At 42.6% G+C, this 21,938-nt stretch overlaps 1 protein-coding gene across 3 annotated transcripts in view; it reads right to left on the bottom strand.

The window, feature by feature from the left end:
- Positions 1-10,131: 10,131 nt before the first annotated feature.
- Positions 10,132-21,938, bottom strand: part of SLC25A24 (solute carrier family 25 member 24) — a 52,584-nt gene continuing 40,777 nt past the window's right edge. For all 3 annotated transcript variants that reach the window (XM_083156891.1, XM_083156890.1, XM_083156892.1), the window contains exons 9-11: positions 17,988-18,155; positions 15,823-15,973; positions 10,132-13,151 (exon numbers count right to left, since the gene is read on the bottom strand). In XM_083156891.1, the coding sequence (XP_083013017.1) occupies positions 12,976-13,151; positions 15,823-15,973; positions 17,988-18,155 (495 nt within the window). In that variant the 3' untranslated portion in view covers positions 10,132-12,975. The remainder of the gene's footprint in view (positions 13,152-15,822; positions 15,974-17,987; positions 18,156-21,938) is intronic.

Genomic DNA, 21,938 nt, shown 5'->3' with positions numbered 1-21,938 from the left:
ATAGCTCTAGTGTAGCAATGCAGCCAAAGGTGTCACCAGGGCCGGTGCTAGGGTGTTTGGCGCCTACCTCCAAACTCTAAAGGCCCCCATACATTAGGCCGACTTGTCCTAGGGACAAGTCGGACCCAATTTACCTGCGAGCCGCCCAGCAGCTCCCCGGGAGGCTCACATACAATTTGGCACTTGATGTGCCATTTTTACATGGGATAAATCGCATGCGATTTATCCCATGTAAAAAAAAACCCGGGGAGCTGCAGGGCGGTGAGCAGTAGTGGGGGCGGGCAGCGGTAGTAGTGGGGACGGGCAGCGGTGGTGGGGGTGGGCAGCGGCGGTAGTGGGGGCGGGCAGCGGCGGTGGGGGCGGTCAGCGGCAGCGGGCGGCGTTTGCGGTGAGCGCAGTGTACTTACACATAGCAGCAGCGGCGGGGACGGGACGCGCAGTGGCGGCTATTATATTTTTAAAATACTTGTCAAATGACCGGCCGCTCTCTGATTGGCTGAGAGCTCTCCGGCCAATCAGAGAGCGGCCGGTCATTTGACAAGTATTTTAAAAATATAATAGCCGCCACTGCGCGTCCCGTCCCCGCCGCTGCTGCTATGTGTAAGTACACTGCGCTCACCGCACACGCCGCCCGTCCCCACCGCCGCTGCCCGCCCCCACCACCGCTGCCGCTGGCCGCCCCCACTACTCCCCCGGTGTCTGTATGCATATGCCTGTCAGGTGGCAGGCATATGCATACAGGGAGGTCGGACGTGATCGTATGTACAGACCGTCCGACCTCCCTGATCCGGTCCGATGCGCACGGGACCGCGCATCGGATCGGATCAAATGTCACATACCTACGATTTTGGGCCGATTTCATCCGATTATCGGCACAAAGTGCCGAAATCGGATGAAATCGTCCCAAAATCGCATAGTGTATGGGGGCCTTAAATGTGCACCCTCCCATATCTTATAAAAGAGCACATGCTAGAGGCATGAGCCACAGAAAAAGGAGTTGTGTTCTCACTAGGAATGTGTTCTCAAATTACACCACACAGTAGCACCATTTTATTCACATTACACTGCCTGTAGTGCCACTGATTCAAATTATACCACACATCAGTTTCCCTTATTCCTATTATGAAACACAGTAGAGTCCATTATTTATGTTATGTGAGGCATTTGTACCCTTCATACATATTATGCCACACAGTAGTGCCCCTTATATAAAATACTAATAGTAGTAGTGCCTTTTACGCATAATGCCCACAGTAATACGTCTTACACATAATGCCAACAGTAATGCCACTTATACATAATTTCCAGAGTAATGCAAGTTACACCCAATGCCCACAGTATTGCGGTCTACACATAATGCCCAGAGTAATGCTGCTTACACATAATGCCCAGAGTAATGCTGCTTACACATAATGCCCACAATAATACCAACTACACATAATGGCCCTTATTCAGATCTTATCGCAGTACAAATTTGTTCTCAAAATGGGCAAAGCCATGTGCACCGCAGGTGGGGCATATACAATATGTATAGAGAGAGTTACATTTGGGTGGGGTGTGTTGAAACACATCTAAATTGCAGTGTAAAAATAATGCAGCCAGTATTTACTCTGCACAGAAACATAACACACAAATTTAACTCTCTCTATACATGTTACATCTGCCCCACCTGCAGTGCACATGGTTTTGAGAACAAATGTGTACTGTGATCAGATCTGAATAAGGGCCAATGCCTGAGGTAATGCAGGTTACATATAATGCCCACAGTACAGTTCTTTACACATAGGGCCTTATTCTAGTTTACTCTTTCTGACAAAATCCTTCTTAGATGGACAAACCCATGTGCACTGCAGGGGGCAGATGTAAAATGTGCAGAGAGAATTAGATTTGGGTGACTTATTTAGTTTCTGTGCAGGGTAAATACTGGCTGCATTATTTTTAAACTGCAATATAGATCTCACTTTTAAGTAACATCTGCCCCACCTGCAGTGCACATGGTTTTGTCCATCTAAGAAGGATTTTGTCAGAAAGAGTAAACTAGAATAAGGCCCATAATGTCTAGATGAGAGGAATGCAGGTTACACATTATGCCCAAGAGTAATGCAGGTTAAAAATAATTCACACAACATTGCTGCTTACACATAATGCCTAGAGTAGTGCCCCATACACAAAATTCACACAGTAATGCCGCTTACACATAATGCAAACAGTAATGCCTCTTACACATAATGCCTACAATAGTGCCCTATCACATTATGTCAAAAGTAGCCCCGCTTACACATAATGCCAATAGTGCGATTACAAATAATGCCCACAGTAGCGCCGCATACACATAATGCCAACAATAGCGATGCTTATGCATAATTGCCACAGTAGCACAGCTTTCACATAATGCCCAGAAAAGCGCTGCTTACACATAATGCCCAGAGTAACGTCCCTTACGCATAATGACAAACTAGCATTGCTTACATAAAATGCATACAGCAGTGGCACTTAAGCATAATGCCCAAGTAGCGACAATTATGCATAATGCCCACAGTAAAGACGCTTACGCATAATGCCCAGCGTAGCCCTGTTTATGCATAATGCCCAGAGTAGGGAGTTACGCATAATGCTCAGAGTAGCACCCCTATACATACAATATATGGAAACATAAAATCATCCATGCCCAAAGGAGAAAGGGCAAGATGCACTAACCAATGGCGGAATAGCCCGCCACACATCACCCGGATACTAATCTCATATGTAATTAGTATCACAAAGTATAGCTTCTGTTAAGAGCGGTCATTTGTGATCAGTGCCAGACACTCCGGGTGAGATTTAACAGGATGAGAGATTCATAAAGTGAGAGATTTGGTAAGAAATCTCCAGTTTTTTTTAAAGCGGCAATCATTTACACTGATCAATGGTGATGGTTACAGCGCTTTAAACCTTTTGTATGTGGGGGCAGCTTAACTGAGTAGTCCGTGCTCAATAGTAGTATTAATTAAAAGTATTAGTTAAGCGCTCTCCCTTGGTATATTAAGTATATATATTTGATTTCACACCGCAAGCATCTTGTCACTCATTTCACATAATTAATATACCAAGGGAGAGCGCTTAACTAATACTTTTAGGCAATCATTTACACGGCAAAACCAGTTTGATTTGGCAGTGTATATGATTGCCGCTTTAAAAAAAACTGGAGATTTCTTACCAAATCTCTCACTTTCTGAATCTCTCATCCCATTAAATCTCACCCACTATTTCCATGTTTGGTCCCGGGGTGCTGATAGGTGCCCAATTGGATACCAGGATTAGTAAATATAGGAAATGCGAGCAAAGCATTTTCCATTTTCTTCCAGACATACTGAAACTTTAATGTTAACCATTGCCTGTGTTTTGATTTTTTGTTTTTTAAATAAACCCATTTTGGATAACTTTAAATACATGTTCACAGACTGCGGGAGACTGTGTATACTTACTGGCTCCCCATTGTGTCCCGCACATCTGAGTCTTTCTGCTTCATTAAAAAACGGCCGCCGGCACTTCCCCCTTGCAGGCATGTGTGCGTGGCGAAAGTGTCATTATGTCACCTGCCCCGCTTGATAGGGGAAGGGAATCCTAAGTTCTCCCGGCACTGTAACCCAACAAGGTCAGCCGGACAGGAGGCAGGCAGCGTCACTCAGGACTGGGACACGCAGCCCTGCTTTGGGGAGCTTCCGTCTGGCTACTTGTCAGGTGGGCTAAGCCTGCAGCCTGGAGCCACAGTATTGCAGGAGAGGAGGAAGCGCCTCTAAGGGCCAGCGCCTACCTGCTTTGTAGGCTGTGCTGAGCTGGTAGCGCCGGCCCTGGTTGTCACACCTCCTGCATGTATTACTAATCTGAGCTGCATCCTAGAACAGTGGTTCAACCAAATGCCGTCTATCCCCCTTGCACGCCGGGTTTCCCCACATGCATGCGAATGAATGTTTGGCATAAAAAAACATCTCCGTCCATCGAATGATTTCTACAGTGCTTGAAGATGTAAGACACTTCTAGATCATATCTAGTACAAAAAGCACACTGCTTTAGCACATCACATGCTTTTTGTACTAGATGCGATCTAGTACAAAAAATATGAACATCCTCCGTGTATGGGGACCTTTGGGTTCTTGTAACAGAGTAAACACTAAACAGTGATAGTATTTTATTTAGAAATGCACTATTTAATTAAAATACAATTGTAACTAATGGCATTTTATTCAGGGAGTTTACAAAACCAGTGCCCCGGACAGTTCTTCATTGTTACCAGAACCTGTAGCTAACAATTATTATTAACTGGTATACTACCAATGGAAACATACAAATCCAAAATGTTTCAAGTCAATGGGTAGATTCAGAATGATCAGTTCTGAACTGTGAAATTACCTTAATAATTCATGTATATGGGGTGATAATATTGCTTACAAAATTATGGGGAAAAGGGCATCACACATTAATTTTAATTTGTGTAAACTTTGTAAAGGACATGAGAGAGTGGAGAAATAATTAGTAAACCCCAAAAAATGTAGATGGTGTAGGAGGCTGATAAATGCTATCACAAAGTATAGGAGCCACCGAGCCCGAAGCGTGGCGAGCGCAGCGAGCCCCGCGAGGGGACGCGGATACCTGTGAAGCCCGCTAGGGGACGCGGATACCTGTGAAGGTATCCGCGTCCGCTCGCCGCGCTTCGGGCTCGGTGGCTTGCTGCGCTCGCCACACTTTCTATTCTCAACTCCACGCCGACGTGGATAGTGGGGGTATTAAAAGGTCGGAGGACGCGAACCGCCGCCCCTCGCGGGCTCGCCACGCTTCGGGTTGACGTTGATCGTGGGGTGGCGTTAACAGTTTTTGGGGGGCCATTTCACACTTCATGGGGGTTTTTTGGGGTCTGTGGGCCATTTAACATTGTTCCCTATGTTTAATTGGGTCAATTGAGGCATTTTACATTGTTCCCTATGTAAAATCGCGGTCATCGCGTCGGTCGCATCGCATGCTATTTTTTGCACGCATGCGATGCGTACGACGCGATTTTTTTACCTGCGATGCCCGAGATCCAAATCGTTGTGGCCGTGCTAGGAAACAAGTACCCAAAAATCTATATGGCTGCATAGTAACATAGTTGTTGAGGCTGAAAAGAGACATTAGTTCATCAAGTTCAACCTAAAAGATTTCCTGTGGTATAAATGACCCCGTTAAGGTTACTGCCTATCTTTTTTTTTTTCCAAAATAGTTTTTATTAGGAGGTTTTGTTCCGTGAACACGGAAGGGGAGGGGGATACAGAACAAAGACAGGGAGGGGTAGGGGGGGATGGGAACAATCCAACATACACGATGTACATGAGAAGCATCAATGAGTGTAATAAGTAATAACACTGTCACAATTGACATGAGAAGCAGAGCAAAGTAAAACAGATAAAAAATACTAATCTGAATTGGTATCAGCAAAAAAGCATAGAGTATGATAAATAGTACTATACCAGAAGAGTTCTCTAGTAACTTAGGGAATATCAAATAAAAGATTCGCCCCTTCAGATGAGGTTATATAATCCTGCCAGCAAGACTATGACGTTGCTGAACGGGAAGGATTAATGGAAGAGGGTAGGCCCATTGTTTCCATTTGGAATGAGTGATGGATTTTCCTAATGATTTTACTGAGTGGAGGGGGAAGGTTTTTTTTCTAATCTTGGGCTATTGCGGCTCGGGTGGCTATGAAAATGTGGCCTAATACATAACATTTGGGGTGAGGGATATCTGATGGGTAGACATGGAGTAGCGCAGGCATAGGGGACTCTTGGACTGGAACTCCCAGGATCTTTGAGGCAAGGGCGAAGACTCCTCTCCAGAGTGGTCTTATTTTCGGGCAGGCCCAGAAAATGTGGAAGCTGTCTCCTATCTCGTTGCATTCCCTCCAGCATAGGTTGGAGATTGAGGGCCAGATTCTGTGCAATTTAGCGGGGGTAAAGTACAAGTTATGTAGGAGTTTGAATTGCATTTCTAAGTGGTTGCTGCATTTCGATATCTTGTGTGATGTATTATAGATTTTTTCCCATTGTTGTTGGGAGAGGGAGCATGTCAAACTCTCCTCCCATTTTGTTTGTATAGGGGATCTCACCTCTGTGGTGTCAGCTTGCAGACCAGAGTACCAGAATCTTATCGAGCCCTTAGAGCAGGGCTGGGCAACACCGGCCCTCCAGATGTTAATGAACTACACATCCCAGGATGCTTTGCATTAGTTTCAGCATGGCCACATAGCAAAACTAATGCAAAGCATCCTGGGATGTGTAGTTCATTAACATCTGGAGGGCCGGTGTTGCCCAGCCCTGCCTTAGAGTTACCCATGTCTAGTTTTGTTAATACGTTTGTGGAGGGGAGTGATATTGGACCTGACGATCTTATAGCACTTTTGATCCAATGGACAATTCGGTTGTAAGAGAATAGTTCCCTATCTGGAAGGTTAAATTGGGATTGCAGCAAGGCAAATGGGGTTATGGAGACACCATCTACTAATGTGGCAATAGAGTCAATGCCGCGGACCGTCCAATTGGTTAGGTTTATATTAGGCATCAATTTTGAGAGGGCCTGTAGGGAGAGAGTGCGGGAGGGAGGGAGACATATTTGGGGGCTATTACCAGTGTGTCCCATGCAGAGAGGGAATCGGAGACAGATCAAATCTTAGTGAATGAAGGGGGTCCACAGCAGATCCATCAGTGGTCTTAATTGGGAGGGGGTCCACAGCAGATCCATCAGTGGTATGTGTGAGAACAGTTGGCTCTCCAAGTCCACCCACTGTTTTTTGCCTTTAGGTAGGGACCTACTGCCTATCTTTTATACACCAGGATCACCGATGACCCAATATGGTAATCCTATTTACTGCTGAGTACACTATAGTACCCTAGGAATTATGGTTCTAACCCTGTATACTTTTTTTGCTATACATTTGCATAACCATTTTTTAAATCCATTGAGTCTGCCATCAGAACTTTTTCAAACAGAGAATTTCATGGCTTTACTGCCCTTACTGTAAAGAAACCTTCCCTTCACTGGGTGTGAAACTTCTTCTCCTCACACATCAATGGGTGATCACATGTCCTGTGTATAGACAGGATGGCAAACAGATCACCCGTATTGACCCTTATATTTTATATATATATATATATATATATATATATATATATATATATATATATATATATTTTTTTTATAATTTCCCCTCTTTAATGCCTCTTAATGCCTAGCTTATAGAAACATAGAATTTGACGGCAGATAAGAACCACTTAGCCCATCTAGTCTGCCCTTTAAACATGTTACCTCCTCAAACCAATTGTGATCCTTATTGTTTTGTAAGGATATCAATATGCCTATCCCAAGCATGTTTAAATTGTTCTACCTAACCTTTCCTCATAATCCAATGACTTCAGACCCTTTATTAATTTTAAGTTGCTTTTCTCTGAACGTTTTCAAGTTCCAAGACGTCTTTTTTTATGGAGTGGTGCCCAGAACTGGCGGATTCCAGATGAGGCCATACCAACGATCATCAGTAGCATGATTACACTTCCCTAGCTTCTATGCCCCTTTTTATTCAAAGTAATACCTTATTGGCCTCTGCTGCTGCTCCTTGACATTGAGCTCTGCAGTTGAGTCTATTGTCTATGACCACCCCTATACCCTGCATTAATGATTCTCCTAGAATTTTCCCCATTTATGTAATAGGATTCTCACCAGTTTCTGGTCTTCAAAATGCATACCTGTACATTTATCAATATTAAACCTCATTTTTCTGCCCAAAACTTCAGTTTATTTAAATCACTGTGTAGCGAGAGGCCACATCCTGGTCTGATATAATTACCTTACATAGTTTAATATCATCTGCAAAAATGGACACTTTACGGTACTTGTTTCCTAGCATGGCGCCCACGATTTTCAATGTTAAATGGCCCCCAATATGATTTTTAATTGTATAAGCACACTAATGGTTGCTTACAATGTTAAATGAACCCCCACGCCACCCCCACTATGAACGCCAACCCGTAGCGAGGCGAGCGCAGACAGCCCGCGAGGGGCGGCGGTACGCGTCCTCCTACATTTTCCTACCCCAAGTATCCACGTCATCACGGAGTTGATTTTATATAGTGTGGCGAGCGCAGCGAGCCACCGAGCCCGAAGCGTGGCGAGCCCCGTGAGGGCGCGTATTACTTTACAAGTATTCCGCATCCACTCGTGGGACTCGCTGTGCTTGCCACGCTTCAGGCTATCTAGAATCAACTCCACGCCGATGTGGGTAGTGGGGGTATGAAAAGGTCAAAGAACGCGTACCGCAGCGCTCGCCCCGCTCCGGGTTGGCGTGCGGGTGCTTTTAACATTGTACGCATCCATTTACGATGCTTATACAATTAATAATCTTATAGGGGGGCCATTTAACATTGAAAACACCCATTATAAAATTTTAAATCGTATACCATCGCATTGTATGCCATATACAATGGTATACGATTTTAAATTGTATAACAATCTTCTGCCATCGCATCGCATACCATTGTAAGGCTTATGGTATACGATGCGATGGGCGCCGTGCTAGGAAACAAGTACCCACTTTACTTCTCAGCACTGGCATAAGTTCCTACCAAGTGCCCGGAGGCAAAAAAGATGGTGGTGCCCTCTACCCCAGCCTCCATCGGTGAATGTGCAGTAGCACAGCTGGAGAGCTGGAGGGAAGGGGGTGTCAAAGGAGGAAGTAATGTAATTGCAATGTGATCATTCACATTACTTCTTATAAGCTTAGTGATCATCGTTAAGCTCATGGGAATCTTCATTTTTTGGGAGGGGCTCTGATAAGAGCCCTAAAAGTTAATAATAGTTATTGCACCCATTTTCAATTCTATTGTGGTGCACGCCAGCTGCTGGGCATCTATACAAATAGATATGTATCAATAATTGTCTCAGATCAGATGCCCATTAGTAGGTAATGAACCTGATAGCTCTGGGTCTAGCCATGCAAACCCATCAAAATATCTTGACTGGGTGTCTAAAGTTATGATTTGGGTGCATTGGGCGCCAAAACTACGGTTTCACATTTTTTCTGGCACCTCCGGAGGCTGCGAGAAAAAAATATGATGTAAGCGGCTAAGGGGAGTCTGATTGCAGAAACCATTGAATAGCTTAAATAAACCATTGAAAAGCTCAAACTGTGGGCATGCGCCACAAATAAATTCTCCCCATTATCCCCTACAGAGAAAAAAGTTCACATTAACGCACATCGAACCTTGTGGTACCCCACCTAGGGCTTTAGACCATTTAGAAAATGTTCCATTTACTGCAACTCTCTGTTCCTATATCCCCAAGTGCAGATGTTCCTTCCTAGACCCAGCTTCCATATTTTATAGATCTACCTCATGTGAGGCACCGTGCCAAAGGCTTTAGGCAAAATCGAAGTAACCCACATCCACTTCTCCACTTTGTTGCCCAGGTCTAGCTTCTTACTCACTTCCTCATAGAAGCTAATTCAGTTAGTTTGACACGGTAATCTACCATGGTTAAATGACTCATCCGGGGCTATCCAAACTAGCCCAGAAATCAGCAGTTTTTGGGGGGTTTTGTTTCATGTACCTCAGATGTATGAACCAAATTCTCAGAAATCCGCCCTTTTCACGAACACACATAGGATGCAGGATAAGTTCCTGGACCTATGTGTTTTCGGATGAAAGTTAAAGTTTTTTGTTGGGAAAAAGGGAAATAATTGGAAAGGATGAAGAAAAAAATTGGTGCTAATGTCAAGAAATTGAAAACCCCCGTTTTTCTCATCTGAAAACATGTTGGATACATTTTAAATAGATTTTCTGGGTGGGATGTAATGGGGTCTGAGTTCAGCCGCCATGCGGGATACCGTTGGAAAGAGGATGTTTTTTTAAAGGGGCAATCTTTTACATGGCATGGTTTTGCCTTGTAAATGATTGCCCCTTTAAAAATAAAAAATCTGCGTTTGGCCTACATCATGCACAGCCAATGAACTCAGATGCTATTTAATCCCGCCGACTTGACCAGATCTAATTATAAAAATAAAGCTGACAATTTCTGAGCAATTAAAATGTCATGTAATTAGATTAACATATACAAAAAATTTCAGAGTTTCACTGTTATGGAAATGACTTTTATACATATCATATCATGCTGGTCCACATAAGTTACAATACTGCATACAGTTTCACTTTTCATATACTGTACATAACAAAATAGTGGCACAGATGGATGCAAGTGTCATCATTATTTTTCCTTACACCGTTACAATTCATGAACCTAACATGATTACATTGGTCTCTGGGAAGTTTTCTTTATTGAAGCCAGTCTATCATTGCTGACGGGATTTGCGGTTTGCATAGTATTTTTTGCATCGTGTACATATATAAAACTAAAATAACTTTATTTTTTACACTTATAAGAGAAGATAGAAACATAGAACATAACACTTGGCAATCGCCAGGTTCTAGGTGTTCTATGCTCACTCCTGGATGGCCCGCTTGTTTGCTTCAGAGGACAGGGGAGCTGTGTAAGGAGAAGGCTACCTGGGAAGGAGTAGACTACAATATGGGGGGTTATTCTGGTTGGTTTGCAAAAGCAAATTCCTTCTTTAACGGAAAAAAACATGTGCACTGCGGGTAGGGCTGATGTAACATGTGCACAGAGTTAGATTTGGGTGGGGTGTGTTCAAACTGAAATCTAAATTGCAGTGTAAGAATAAAGCAGCCAGTATTTACTCTGCACTGAAACAAAATAACTCACCCAAATGTAACTCTCTCTGCACATGTTACATCTGCCCCACCTGCAGTGCACATGGTTTTGTCCATTAAAGAAGGAATTTGCTTTTGCAAACCAACCAGAATAACCCCCTATATGTAACAGAGAGATACCACCATGTGTATTGGAATCATATAAAATGATTAAACCTGGTGAATTAGAATAGGGAGTCATTCAAAAAGGTGTAATTTTTATTTATATCTAAAAAGCCTGTCATTTCCAGGAATCCATCTGTGAACCTACTCAATGGGAATAGAATGAATATAACCCTCTATGGACTTTAATCAAATAAAAAAAAAACACTAGACTTAACAGTGCACTTGGGGTTTCCCCATTATAAATGAGTGACAAAGCTATGACATACTTGCACTTATCTTTTTCTTCTACTGGAGTGCAGAACGGCACACGTACTTTATTTATATGGACGGAAGATCGTTTAGAACATGTATATGGCCTTCTGTTTCCTCATTAGCCCAATGAGGGTGGATAGTATACTAACATTCCGTGAGGACTGGGCAGGCTAATGAAGTTGTGCTGACTCACTCTACACACAACAAACCTCTGGCCCTTCCATTACTCATACTGTTCTCAGAGTTGCATGCACTTCTCTGTATTGGGATCAAAAGAATATGTAATCTCTTCATTGTGCCAGAGCACAGACTAATGATTGTGATCTATGCTAATTGCTGAGATATCATAGAACAGAGGAGATGTGTGAAGATTTCCTGGACAATTAGGACAGTGACATCCTTTCACACCAGAAGGAAATTACCGGGTTAAGGCTTTTCAACCCGGGAATTTGATTTAAAAAAACCAGGTTTTTCTTTGGTGTGAAAGGGTCAACATGGGTCTTAAATCCCGGCACTCTGACCCTGCTCTTGACCAGGGTCAGTGAGCCGTAAGTTAAGACCTGTGTTGACCCTTTCACACCACAGAAAAACCCGGGGGGTTTTCAGCAAATTCCCGAGTTGAAAAGCTTTAGCCCGGTTATTTTCGGGTGGTGGGAATTGGGGTCAGGTTGTACCCGGCACTCAAAAATGGCGGGTAATTTCTGGGTGGCCGGTGTGAAAGGGGTATCATGTGCAAACATAAATCTACCATGACACCGTTACTTATATCAGATGATTAACTGAGAGTGGCTGTTGAAAAATGAGGAGTGTGGATGTGCCGTGTGTTACATAAAGCCTTTATCATAACTAGACTACAAGGACCCTTACATTAGAAATACTTTATACACAAATACAGTGATTTTAAAGTGAATCCTAGCCACACACAAATAAGACATTCATTATTCTTGGCTGAACCAATATTCCGAAGAGAAAAGTCGGATTTATATGCCTTACATTCTTTTCTACAAGGTGAATAATATACCTATTTTACAAACTGTGCAACATTTTTATACATTGTAAACTATTCACCTTAGCTTTTCCCATTACATCAGTATCTCTAATGGATCTGTGCAGAAATCATTTTTAATCATTTGTACTCCCAGTACCCCTCTTTCTTTCTTTGGTATTGTCTAGTGAATATTTCATTTCTACACAAAACTGAATAGACTATTCTTATAAAAGTTTACAAAATTATAAACACAAAAACAACCACACCATGCCATAGATATAAAAAATATCAAAATAAACCTAAACAAATATCTGTAAAAAAGGAAGCGATTCTAGTTCCAAAACGTAAAAAAATGTGACTTCATTAATATGGTCTCAGACAAGACAGGGGGTCATAAATTGAAATCTCAATCTGCCATAAGGCCTTGGGCACACGGGCAATCATGCTAATTATTTTAATGCTCTCATATTTGACTAAACGTGATTTGGAGCGAATAGTCCCAAAAATAATGTACAAAAATAGGTCTGTAAACGGAGACTTTCTAATGTCAGCTGTAGGGCTCGTAAGCAAACACAATGGAGTCCAATGGATATGCTCATTTAGAAGTGTAAGAGTATACTACACTGTAAGTACAATGTTTTCTCTCTCTTTTTTACAATGTCCGGGTGTACAAGCCTATAAAATTATATTGTTTAACAATGGCTCATTAGCTCTAAAGGTTCCCACCATACACAATTAAGGCAGCAGCACATTTCATACTTGCTGCATATTGTACATCTCTCAGTCACACAGACACACAAGCACACGCTGGAGTTCCTGAGTGTAAAGGCTGGAAGCTGGATAGTACTAGATCCCAAGCTGCACCTTCATCTTCTCATACACCACGTAGCTGATACTGACAGCGGGAATCACTTTCAAGAAATTTGGAGCAATTCCTCTGTAAAGACCAAAAAAACCTTCTTTGGCTACAATGTTGCGGAAGAGGCTTCCCATGCTAAGCTGAGGTGCGCCCTCTATAGATGCTGCAATAGAAGGTAAAACAAATTATACATACGCATGACAGAAGTACTGACAATTATTTTATTGTTTTATTTTATTCAATAATGGCATTACTATAAAAAGCCTATATCATTCTTAAAGAACACTGACAAACATCCCATTTTGCCTCTGTGGGGGCATAGCCAATGGCTCTGTGAGCTTCTGGCCATGCCCCCAGGCTCTCTGGCTGCAGGAATAAAAGCGGTGCGCATGCACAGAAAAAAAAATTCACCGATGCACAGCGGGTGACAGGAGGAACTCCCAACTGCCCCCCACCCCACCCTGGGATGAGGAAACGTCCCAGAAAACGGGACAGTTGGGAGGTATGCAGATGTATCAAGCTTCAAAAAGTGATAAAGAGGAGAATGATAAACAACCAGCTAATCAGCTCCCACCAGCCATTTTTCAAACCCAGGGGCAGATTTATTAAGCTTGGTGAAGTGATAAAGTGTCTGGTTTTTATCACCAGCCAATCAGCTCCTACCTGCCATTTTTCAAACCAAGCCTATAACTTCACAGTTAGGAGCTGATTGGCCGGTGATAAAAACCAGAGACACTTTATCACTTCACCGAGCTTAATAAATCTGCCACACAGTCTGTAAAATTTGAATGAGGGGAAAGGGGAAACGGGAAAAGTACCGGTGCACAAGTAAGTAGCAATATCAATGAGAAAGTATAAACACAACAATATACAAATTCCACAATTTTTGTAATAGGATATCTAGGTATATATTATTATGGCTGGTGGAGGTGCTCCCCTGAGAGTAAAATGGAGTAAATACTGTAGAGGAAAGCTAAAGTACTCTCTTTTGTTGGGGATACAACTTAATTAGAAAGTTTTAAAACTTAACTTTTAATTATATAGTAACGAATAATAAAATAAACACACAAAAAAACACACCGATATACACATATACAGAGATTTATATATGGCATTTGGAAATTGTTATACACCATATCTTTACTAATCTAATTAGATTACACTTTATATTGTAATTTGATACAGTTATATCCTCTGATAATCTACATGTTCAATGTCTCCTTAATTAATGCCATTACAAAGACAAGATTGGTGATGACTTTCAATTCCCCTGAGAAATTTCTAATTAAGTTGTGCCCCCAACAAAAGAGAGTACTTTCCCTTTCCTCTACAGCAGGGGTGGGGACCTTTTTTGTGCCAAGGGCCGTTTGTATGGGGAAAAAATCCTTAGGGGGCCGTATGTAAAAATTTCTCTTACAAATTGTCCTGCTGCAGCCGTCCCACGCTCCGGCGGCTGCCGATTAATAGGACTGACAGTCTCCGGCTGCTGTAGTTTAAGAGGAATCTCGCGAGAACTACCGAGCTCTCGCGAGAATTCCCCTGTACTTGATTCCCGGCAAAGCCGCCGGCGGGGTCCGCATACGGCCCCCGGGCCTCAGGTTCCCCACCCCTGCTCTACAGTATTTACCAGTCTGTAACATGGCAGGTAGGAGCTGATTGGCTGGTTGTTTATCACTCTTCACTTTATCACTTTTTGAAGCTTGATACATCTGGCCGACAGCCTGTATAATGACAGTTAAAATCTGAATGGCTGTTACTTGATATCTCTCGAAATTTTAATTAGTCTCCCCCTAAGTGAGCACAGTAGCTCTTATCAGTGGATGCCAATATGTAGCAGGGAATATTATCCAGCTAAAGCATGTTATTCGAACTTTGTATATGACTTATATAGAGGGATCCCCATTCCTAACATAATTGAAGGTGTTACTTTATCAATCTCATATTATTCTCACCAGCCAAAACTTATGTTTAGTTTAGATAAGCCATTTCCAAACTGTGATATGAGCATCTTCCAGCTGCCAAATAATGCTAGCCCCAACCTGCTGCTCAGTGTGATCCTGTTCTTGTTTACTCATCCTTGCTGCTGTTACTAGGTTCATTGGGATGAATGTACTTTTAGTTAAAATACTCCTTAGTGATGATGAATACAGAGGTCAGAGTAACAAACTTGTGAGGTATTTGATAACATGTACTCACAAAACTAATTTATTATATTTAATATACTACAAGTGATTGAGATCTTTAGCAAAAAAATAAAATAAAAAATAATAATCATGTAATAGAAAATAATACTGCTTTCAAACCGCAAATGGAGGGTCGCACCGGGACTTTTAGACGGTTCAGTCCCGTTGCGACACTGCATGTGTGGTCTGTTTAGATCGCAGCAGTGAACCAGCAATACTGACATCATGTGGGGGAGCGGTGGAGCGTTGGCCCGTCATCGGGGGCAGCGCTTAGAGCTGGTGCTGCTCCAAGTGCTGCCTCCTCCATAGTGTGAACAGGAAATGGGTCGCTCATCCCTATTAACCCGTTCACACTGCACAGCAACGAACCGTTAAGAACCCTTCTTTTTACCTCTTTCAAATTGCCAAGTAGCTACCGGTTAGCTTTAATCGGTAACCCCTTTCACATCACACAAATTACCGGGTCGAACTGGCAAGAAAGAAACCGGCATGAACCCGGTAATTTTGTGCAGTGTGAAAGGGGTATAAATGTATCAGCAGAACCAAGGGTAAACAGCTTTGCATCAACAAGTGTAATAAAGGATTGACAAAGTAGAAGTCAGGTAAACGTAAGTTTGCATCTCTTAAACAATAAGTTTGAAGTGTGCTCACCTTGAGCCTGCATTCTCGTCCTGATAAGGGCTAATGGATAACTAGCCAGCTGGCCACAGGTACTGGACACGGTGCCGCAGCCTAGCAGGACCATCACCCCTGGGTTGGCAGAGTCTGTTGCATATTTCTGGAGCCAGGCATTCTTGAGAGTCTGGCAGAAGAAAGGGAAGCATGCAATCTGTTATTTCCTGGCAGAGCCACCAAGATTTAGTGGGAGCTGAGGTACCACTTATCCATACACTGGCCAAAAGATCAGTGAATATAGCAAACGCAGTAAAGATACACAAATGTCAGTACCAGCAGCTTTTTCCTATGCTTTGCCAGGGAAATTTCAAATGAACCCCAGCTACAGTATCTCAGGCATTACTCTATTATTAGTGACTCTTTCAGTTTCACATTGAAGATAATTAGATCAAAAAACAAGCAAACAAATAGCTCTCTTCATTTCCTTCATTAATCGTTGATTGTTTCCATAATAATAATAATAATAAGATCAAACTGTTCTCCCCTGTGCTTCAGACTAAAGGTGCCCATACACGGGCTGATTTCGGCGAATCGGCCCAAATCGGCTCAGTTTGATGTCCCCTCAAGTCTAATGAGCGGTCCCGTGCGCATAGGACCCGAGCAGGTGGTTGAACCTGCTGGCGGTCCGACCACCGGACCTGGGACCTCCTTCCCGTGCAGCGGGGGGCGGGCAGCTGAGTCTGGTCAGTTGGTGGTGGTGGCGGGGGATGGGGGGGAGGGGGGGGGGCTGGCAGCTCATAGTAGTGGGAGGCTGAAGCTTGTAGGGGAATTTTTCAGCTGCTGAATATTTGGTAACGGACTAGCCGGCCGTTGATTGGGTGAGACTCTCAGCCAATCAACGGCCGGCCAGTAATTTAAAAATATTCAGCAGCCGCATCTTGCCGCCCGGCAAAATGCCTCTACAAGCTCCAGCCTCCCAGCCGGCGCTCAGATAGATCGCCACTACAAGCTGCCCGCCCCCACCACCACCACCACCACCATCACCACCAGCTGGCCAGACCCCGCTGCCCTCCCCCCAAAGCAGCTCCCCGGGAGAACTACATGCAATAAATCGCATGTGATTTATTGCATGTAAAAATGCAGTCCGTGAGGCAGCACTGGCTAATTGTGACCAGCTTCCTATTGGAAGTCCTACCTGACAGGTATCAAAAGTAAAGGCTGTCCCATTGGGAGGTGTATGCTCCATCTGGGACTGCCAGTCCAGGCTGTGATAACCAGAGAGCTGGCTTCCTGTAGGAAACCACTTCCTGCAACGGAACCAGCTCATAGAAGCTAGGCTTTTGCTCATGTGCAGTACCATCGCAGCTACTGTGCTGGGGCGCCTGTCAACTCCATTGTACAGGGACCCTGGCCAGCAGGGGGGAAAAGGTTTTATATGGCCACAGATGCTTGGTCTAATGTGAAGGACTCATATAATGAATGACCTGGTCTTTAGCCAGATATGATGGAGATACATAGACACTATTGGGCAATAACTACATGCATGGTCAAATGTGGTCATAGCTCGACCCATCTACCATCCACAGTATCTCTCCTACATCTGATAACTTCCCCACCTAATGCATCAGTGTCAATGGCCTTTGTGTGTACATCAGTGGCGACTGCTACTTACATGTGGCAGGGTGGCTGCCGCTACCTTCTGCCCAAGGAGATGACAGCTGTCCATCTGGGTACTGTCACCTGAGCAATGTATTCAGGAGGTGCCGGGACCAGCGCATGCGCTCTTGGCTTCTGTGGACTGCAGCCCATAGAACCCAGATTGGGCTGCACGATAAAGCAAGGAGTGGCTTCTTACAGGAAGGGGAACTCTTCTGTGACAGGCAGGCAGGACTTCCAATAGGAAGTCTCTGCCAGTCACACTGAAGCCCATGCAATCTCATGGTCTGCAGATGGCTCTATGACACTGAGGGGGTGGTGAATTTTACCTGGAGGGCCTGACACTGGTGGACAAACATTAAGCAATGTGTGGCTATACATATATAAAACCCTAATTGGCCTACCAAACAGCATTGTACATGCTACAAGATGGTGCTAAACAAAACATTTAAATTAGGATACATACAATAAGAATGTCTAAATAAATTAATCAATCATTAGAAGGATGTCTGCGTATAAAAAGGAGGGTGAACAACAAATTCTACCTCATAGACGGCGAGGTCGATGCCAGCATAAGGAATAATGCCAATAATGTTGGGTAAATATCCTTTATAAAAGGCTCGCACACCTTCCTTTTTCAAAATCTTCTTAGCACAGTCAAACATTCCATTGTACTGGCCAGTCTTCCCTACAGCCAAACGTGTCTTCATGACCTAGAGAACAACAATAACGATGCTTAACTTTTTCTATAGACACAGTGGGAAATAGTGCCAACCCGTGCACAGGAAAATGCTTTATATTATGTAAATTTTATTGTGCAATTTAGACACTGAAAGACGACATCTGATGGGCAAATACACTGTATGCAATATCAAAATTGCCTTGCCTGCGCAGTCAATTGTAATTATATATATATATATATATATATATATATATATATATATATATATATATATATATATATATATATATATAAAAATGGATAATTAGAGCCAAGCACACCAATTTGAAAAAAGTTTTGTATTATAAGAAAAAGTGCAAAAAATCCATTGGCAGTACAAACAGTCCAATATAGCAGATCAAGTCATCCAGATACTTATCAGCATGCAAGCCGGTAGATGGGAGACAGGATACAAGACATCATAGTACTGCATACAATGGGACAAAGTCAGGTCTGCTCAACAGCTGTTTCGGAGTGTCTATCCGTCGTCAGGAGCATGCCTGACTGACCCACAATACCCGGTATATATAGTAACCGCAATAACTTGGTAATGAAAAAAGTGAACTCACCTGTGATCGCTAACTCACATGAGAAGGGAAGCGTGCGTTCAGTCCGGCCTCCGCCAGTACTAGCGCATCACTTCCTGTACATTCTTATAGGGTGTAGGGCCGTGTCAGGCTCACATGTGACACGCTGCGATACGTAACTTCCGCTACTCACACAGCGGTCTCCATGGAGACCAAACACTACCTTTGCTAGAACGTCATCAACCTGGGGCGTACACGCGATAGGTTGGCGACCCACCAGCGTGCACGTTACCATGGCGACGCGTTACTAGCCGCTAGAGCCTGACGTAAATGACAGCTAACACAAAAAGTGCCAGCGGTCACTCCCCAGGTCTCACAATGCGCACCCAAACAACTAAAACTGAGCAATAGATCCACCAAACAGGCACCACTTCGTGGTACACTGATCGGGGTCCAGCCCATAAATAATTTGCGATCACTGGTGTTATAAAGTATCAGTTGGTTACTGCGTTAGTCAACATATATCGGGTTTACAACAAGCTTGGTCATATAAAAATCAAAAATGATACATAACGATAAACATAAGTAAATTTATACAAAAACGATCACAAAAAACAATTGAGGAAATATTCCTCATTCAGGCCTAATGGTGACATGGAGGTTAATTGGTTAATCCAATAGCATTCTTTTTGCAATAGGAGTTTACCCCGGTCACCACCCCTCCGTAAAGGTGGGATGTGATCGATTGGTTGGAATCTGAAATCTTTCAGAGTATGCCCATATTGTACAAAATGTTTGGCCACCGGAGGTGTGTCAGTGTCCACCTTCTGCATGGCTTTTTTAATAGAGGATCGGTGTAGACCTATTCTTTCCTTAAGAGTGCGTATAGTTTTCCCAATATATAGTTTGTTACATGGGCAACGAATAACGTATATGACAAATTTACTATCACAATTTAGTTTAAACTTGATAGTATAAGAATTTGATGTAAGTGGGTCAACAAAATGTGTTCCCACTGACATAAATTGACAGTTTACACATTTTGAACACCTAAAAAGCCCCTGTCTTGGGGGTAAGCCAATTAGAGGTTCTAACAGTGGTCAAATCTGATTTAGCTATAATACTCTTAAGGTTGTTGCTTTTCTTATAACAGAATCTAGGATTGGACTGGCATTGCTGGCCTAGTATGTCATCTGTTTGAATAATGTGCCAGTGCCTCAGAATAACTTCCCTGATTCTCTTGGATGCAACAGAATAGGTGGACACAAAAGTAACTCTATTATCTTCACATTTATCATTAGATTGAGTGAGCAATAGTAATAGTAATCCTTAATAGGACAGATTATATTGATGAAATTAATCGACAGTTATCAGATCAGACCTGTTATAAACCTCTCTCCTATGACCCCACTTATATCTACAAAAAAGAAGTTGATTCAATAATTACACTCGGTTTGAGTAATGGGTGGGTAGATGAAGCTACTGCTTCCTTTCTCACACAAGGATACCGCAGAATTCCAATCATGTATATATTGCCCAAAATTCACAAAACCTTAATACGTCCCCCTGGTAGACCCATTGTCTCCTCCTGTGGCTCCATCTGCCAACCCTTATCGCAATATATTGATTTTTGGCTCCAGCCCATAGTCCAAAATACTGCATACTATTTAAAAGACACTACAGACTTCATCCTAAAATTAAAACAATTAGGAAAATTACCTGAATCGACATTATTGGTGACACTCGATGTGTCGAGTTTGTACACCAATATAAAACATACTGAGGGTCTAGATGCAGTCAGGGCCATTGTCTCCTCCAGTCCAGAATACAAAGGCCCTAATGTGAATTACCTGCTTTTGTTAATGGAAATTGTGTTGAACAAGAATTATTTTCTTTTTGAAAACTCATTTTATTTGCAAGTACAAGGTACTGCAATGGGGTCAAATATGGCCCCTGCATATGCAAATTTATTTATGTATGCATATGAAAAGCAAAATATTATTGGCAACACTACTTTTTCTCCTTACATATTTTTTTATGTTAGGTTTATTGATGATTTGTTTTTGATCTGGACTGGGGGTGAGAAATTGCTTACTGACTTTGTTGATCATCTAAACTCTTTAGAAACTACCATCAGGTTCACTATGTCTTACAGTGAGGTAACCATGAATTTTCTTGATGTTTGTTTCTCCAATCATGAGGGCATATTGTCCACCAAACTTTATAGAAAACCTACAGACAAGAATACGTTTCTTTTTGCCGATAGCTTCCATCCCATGCCCCTAAAAAAAGGTTTACCCATGTCTCAATTACTAAGGGTTGTTCGTATAACATCTTCCCCTAGTGATACTGCTATAACCCTTCAAGAAATGGGAGCAAGATTTAAAGAGAGGGGGTATTCAGATGTTGAAATTAATGAAGCTATTTCATATTGTCAAGAGCTTACCCAGGAACAATTGCTCACTCAATCTAATGATAAATGTGAAGATAATAGAGTTACTTTTGTGTCCACCTATTCTGTTGCATCCAAGAGAATCAGGGAAGTTATTCTGAGGCACTGGCACATTATTCAAACAGATGACATACTAGGCCAGCAATGCCAGTCCAATCCTAGATTCTGTTATAAGAAAAGCAACAACCTTAAGAGTATTATAGCTAAATCAGATTTGACCACTGTTAGAACCTCTAATTGGCTTACCCCCAAGACAGGGGCTTTCAGGTGTTCAAAATGTGTAAACTGTCAATTTATGTCAGTGGGAACACATTTTGTTGACCCACTTACATCAAATTCTTATACTATCAAGTTTAAACTAAATTGTGATAGTAAATTTGTCATATACGCCATTCGTTGCCCATGTAACAAACTATATATTGGGAAAACTATACGCACTCTTAAGGAAAGAATAGGTCTACACCGATCCTCTATTAAAAAAGCCATGCAGAAGGTGGACACTGACACACCTCCGGTGGCCAAACATTTTGTACAATATGGGCATACTCTGAAAGATTTCAGATTCCAACCAATCGATCACATCCCACCTTTACGGAGGGGTGGTGACCGGGGTAAACTCCTATTGCAAAAAGAATGCTATTGGATTAACCAATTAACCTCCATGTCACCATTAGGCCTGAATGAGGAATATTTCCTCAATTGTTTTTTGTGATCGTTTTTGTATAAATTTACTTATGTTTATCGTTATGTATCATTTTTGATTTTTATATGACCAAGCTTGTTGTAAACCCGGTAT

The sequence above is a fragment of the Crinia signifera genome, chromosome 8, assembly GCF_055691185.1.
Source record: "Crinia signifera chromosome 8, ASM5569118v1, whole genome shotgun sequence".
Lineage (NCBI taxonomy): Eukaryota > Metazoa > Chordata > Amphibia > Anura > Myobatrachidae > Crinia > Crinia signifera.
Note: the sequence above shows the minus strand (reverse complement) of the source record. Positions and strands in the feature narration are given on the sequence as shown.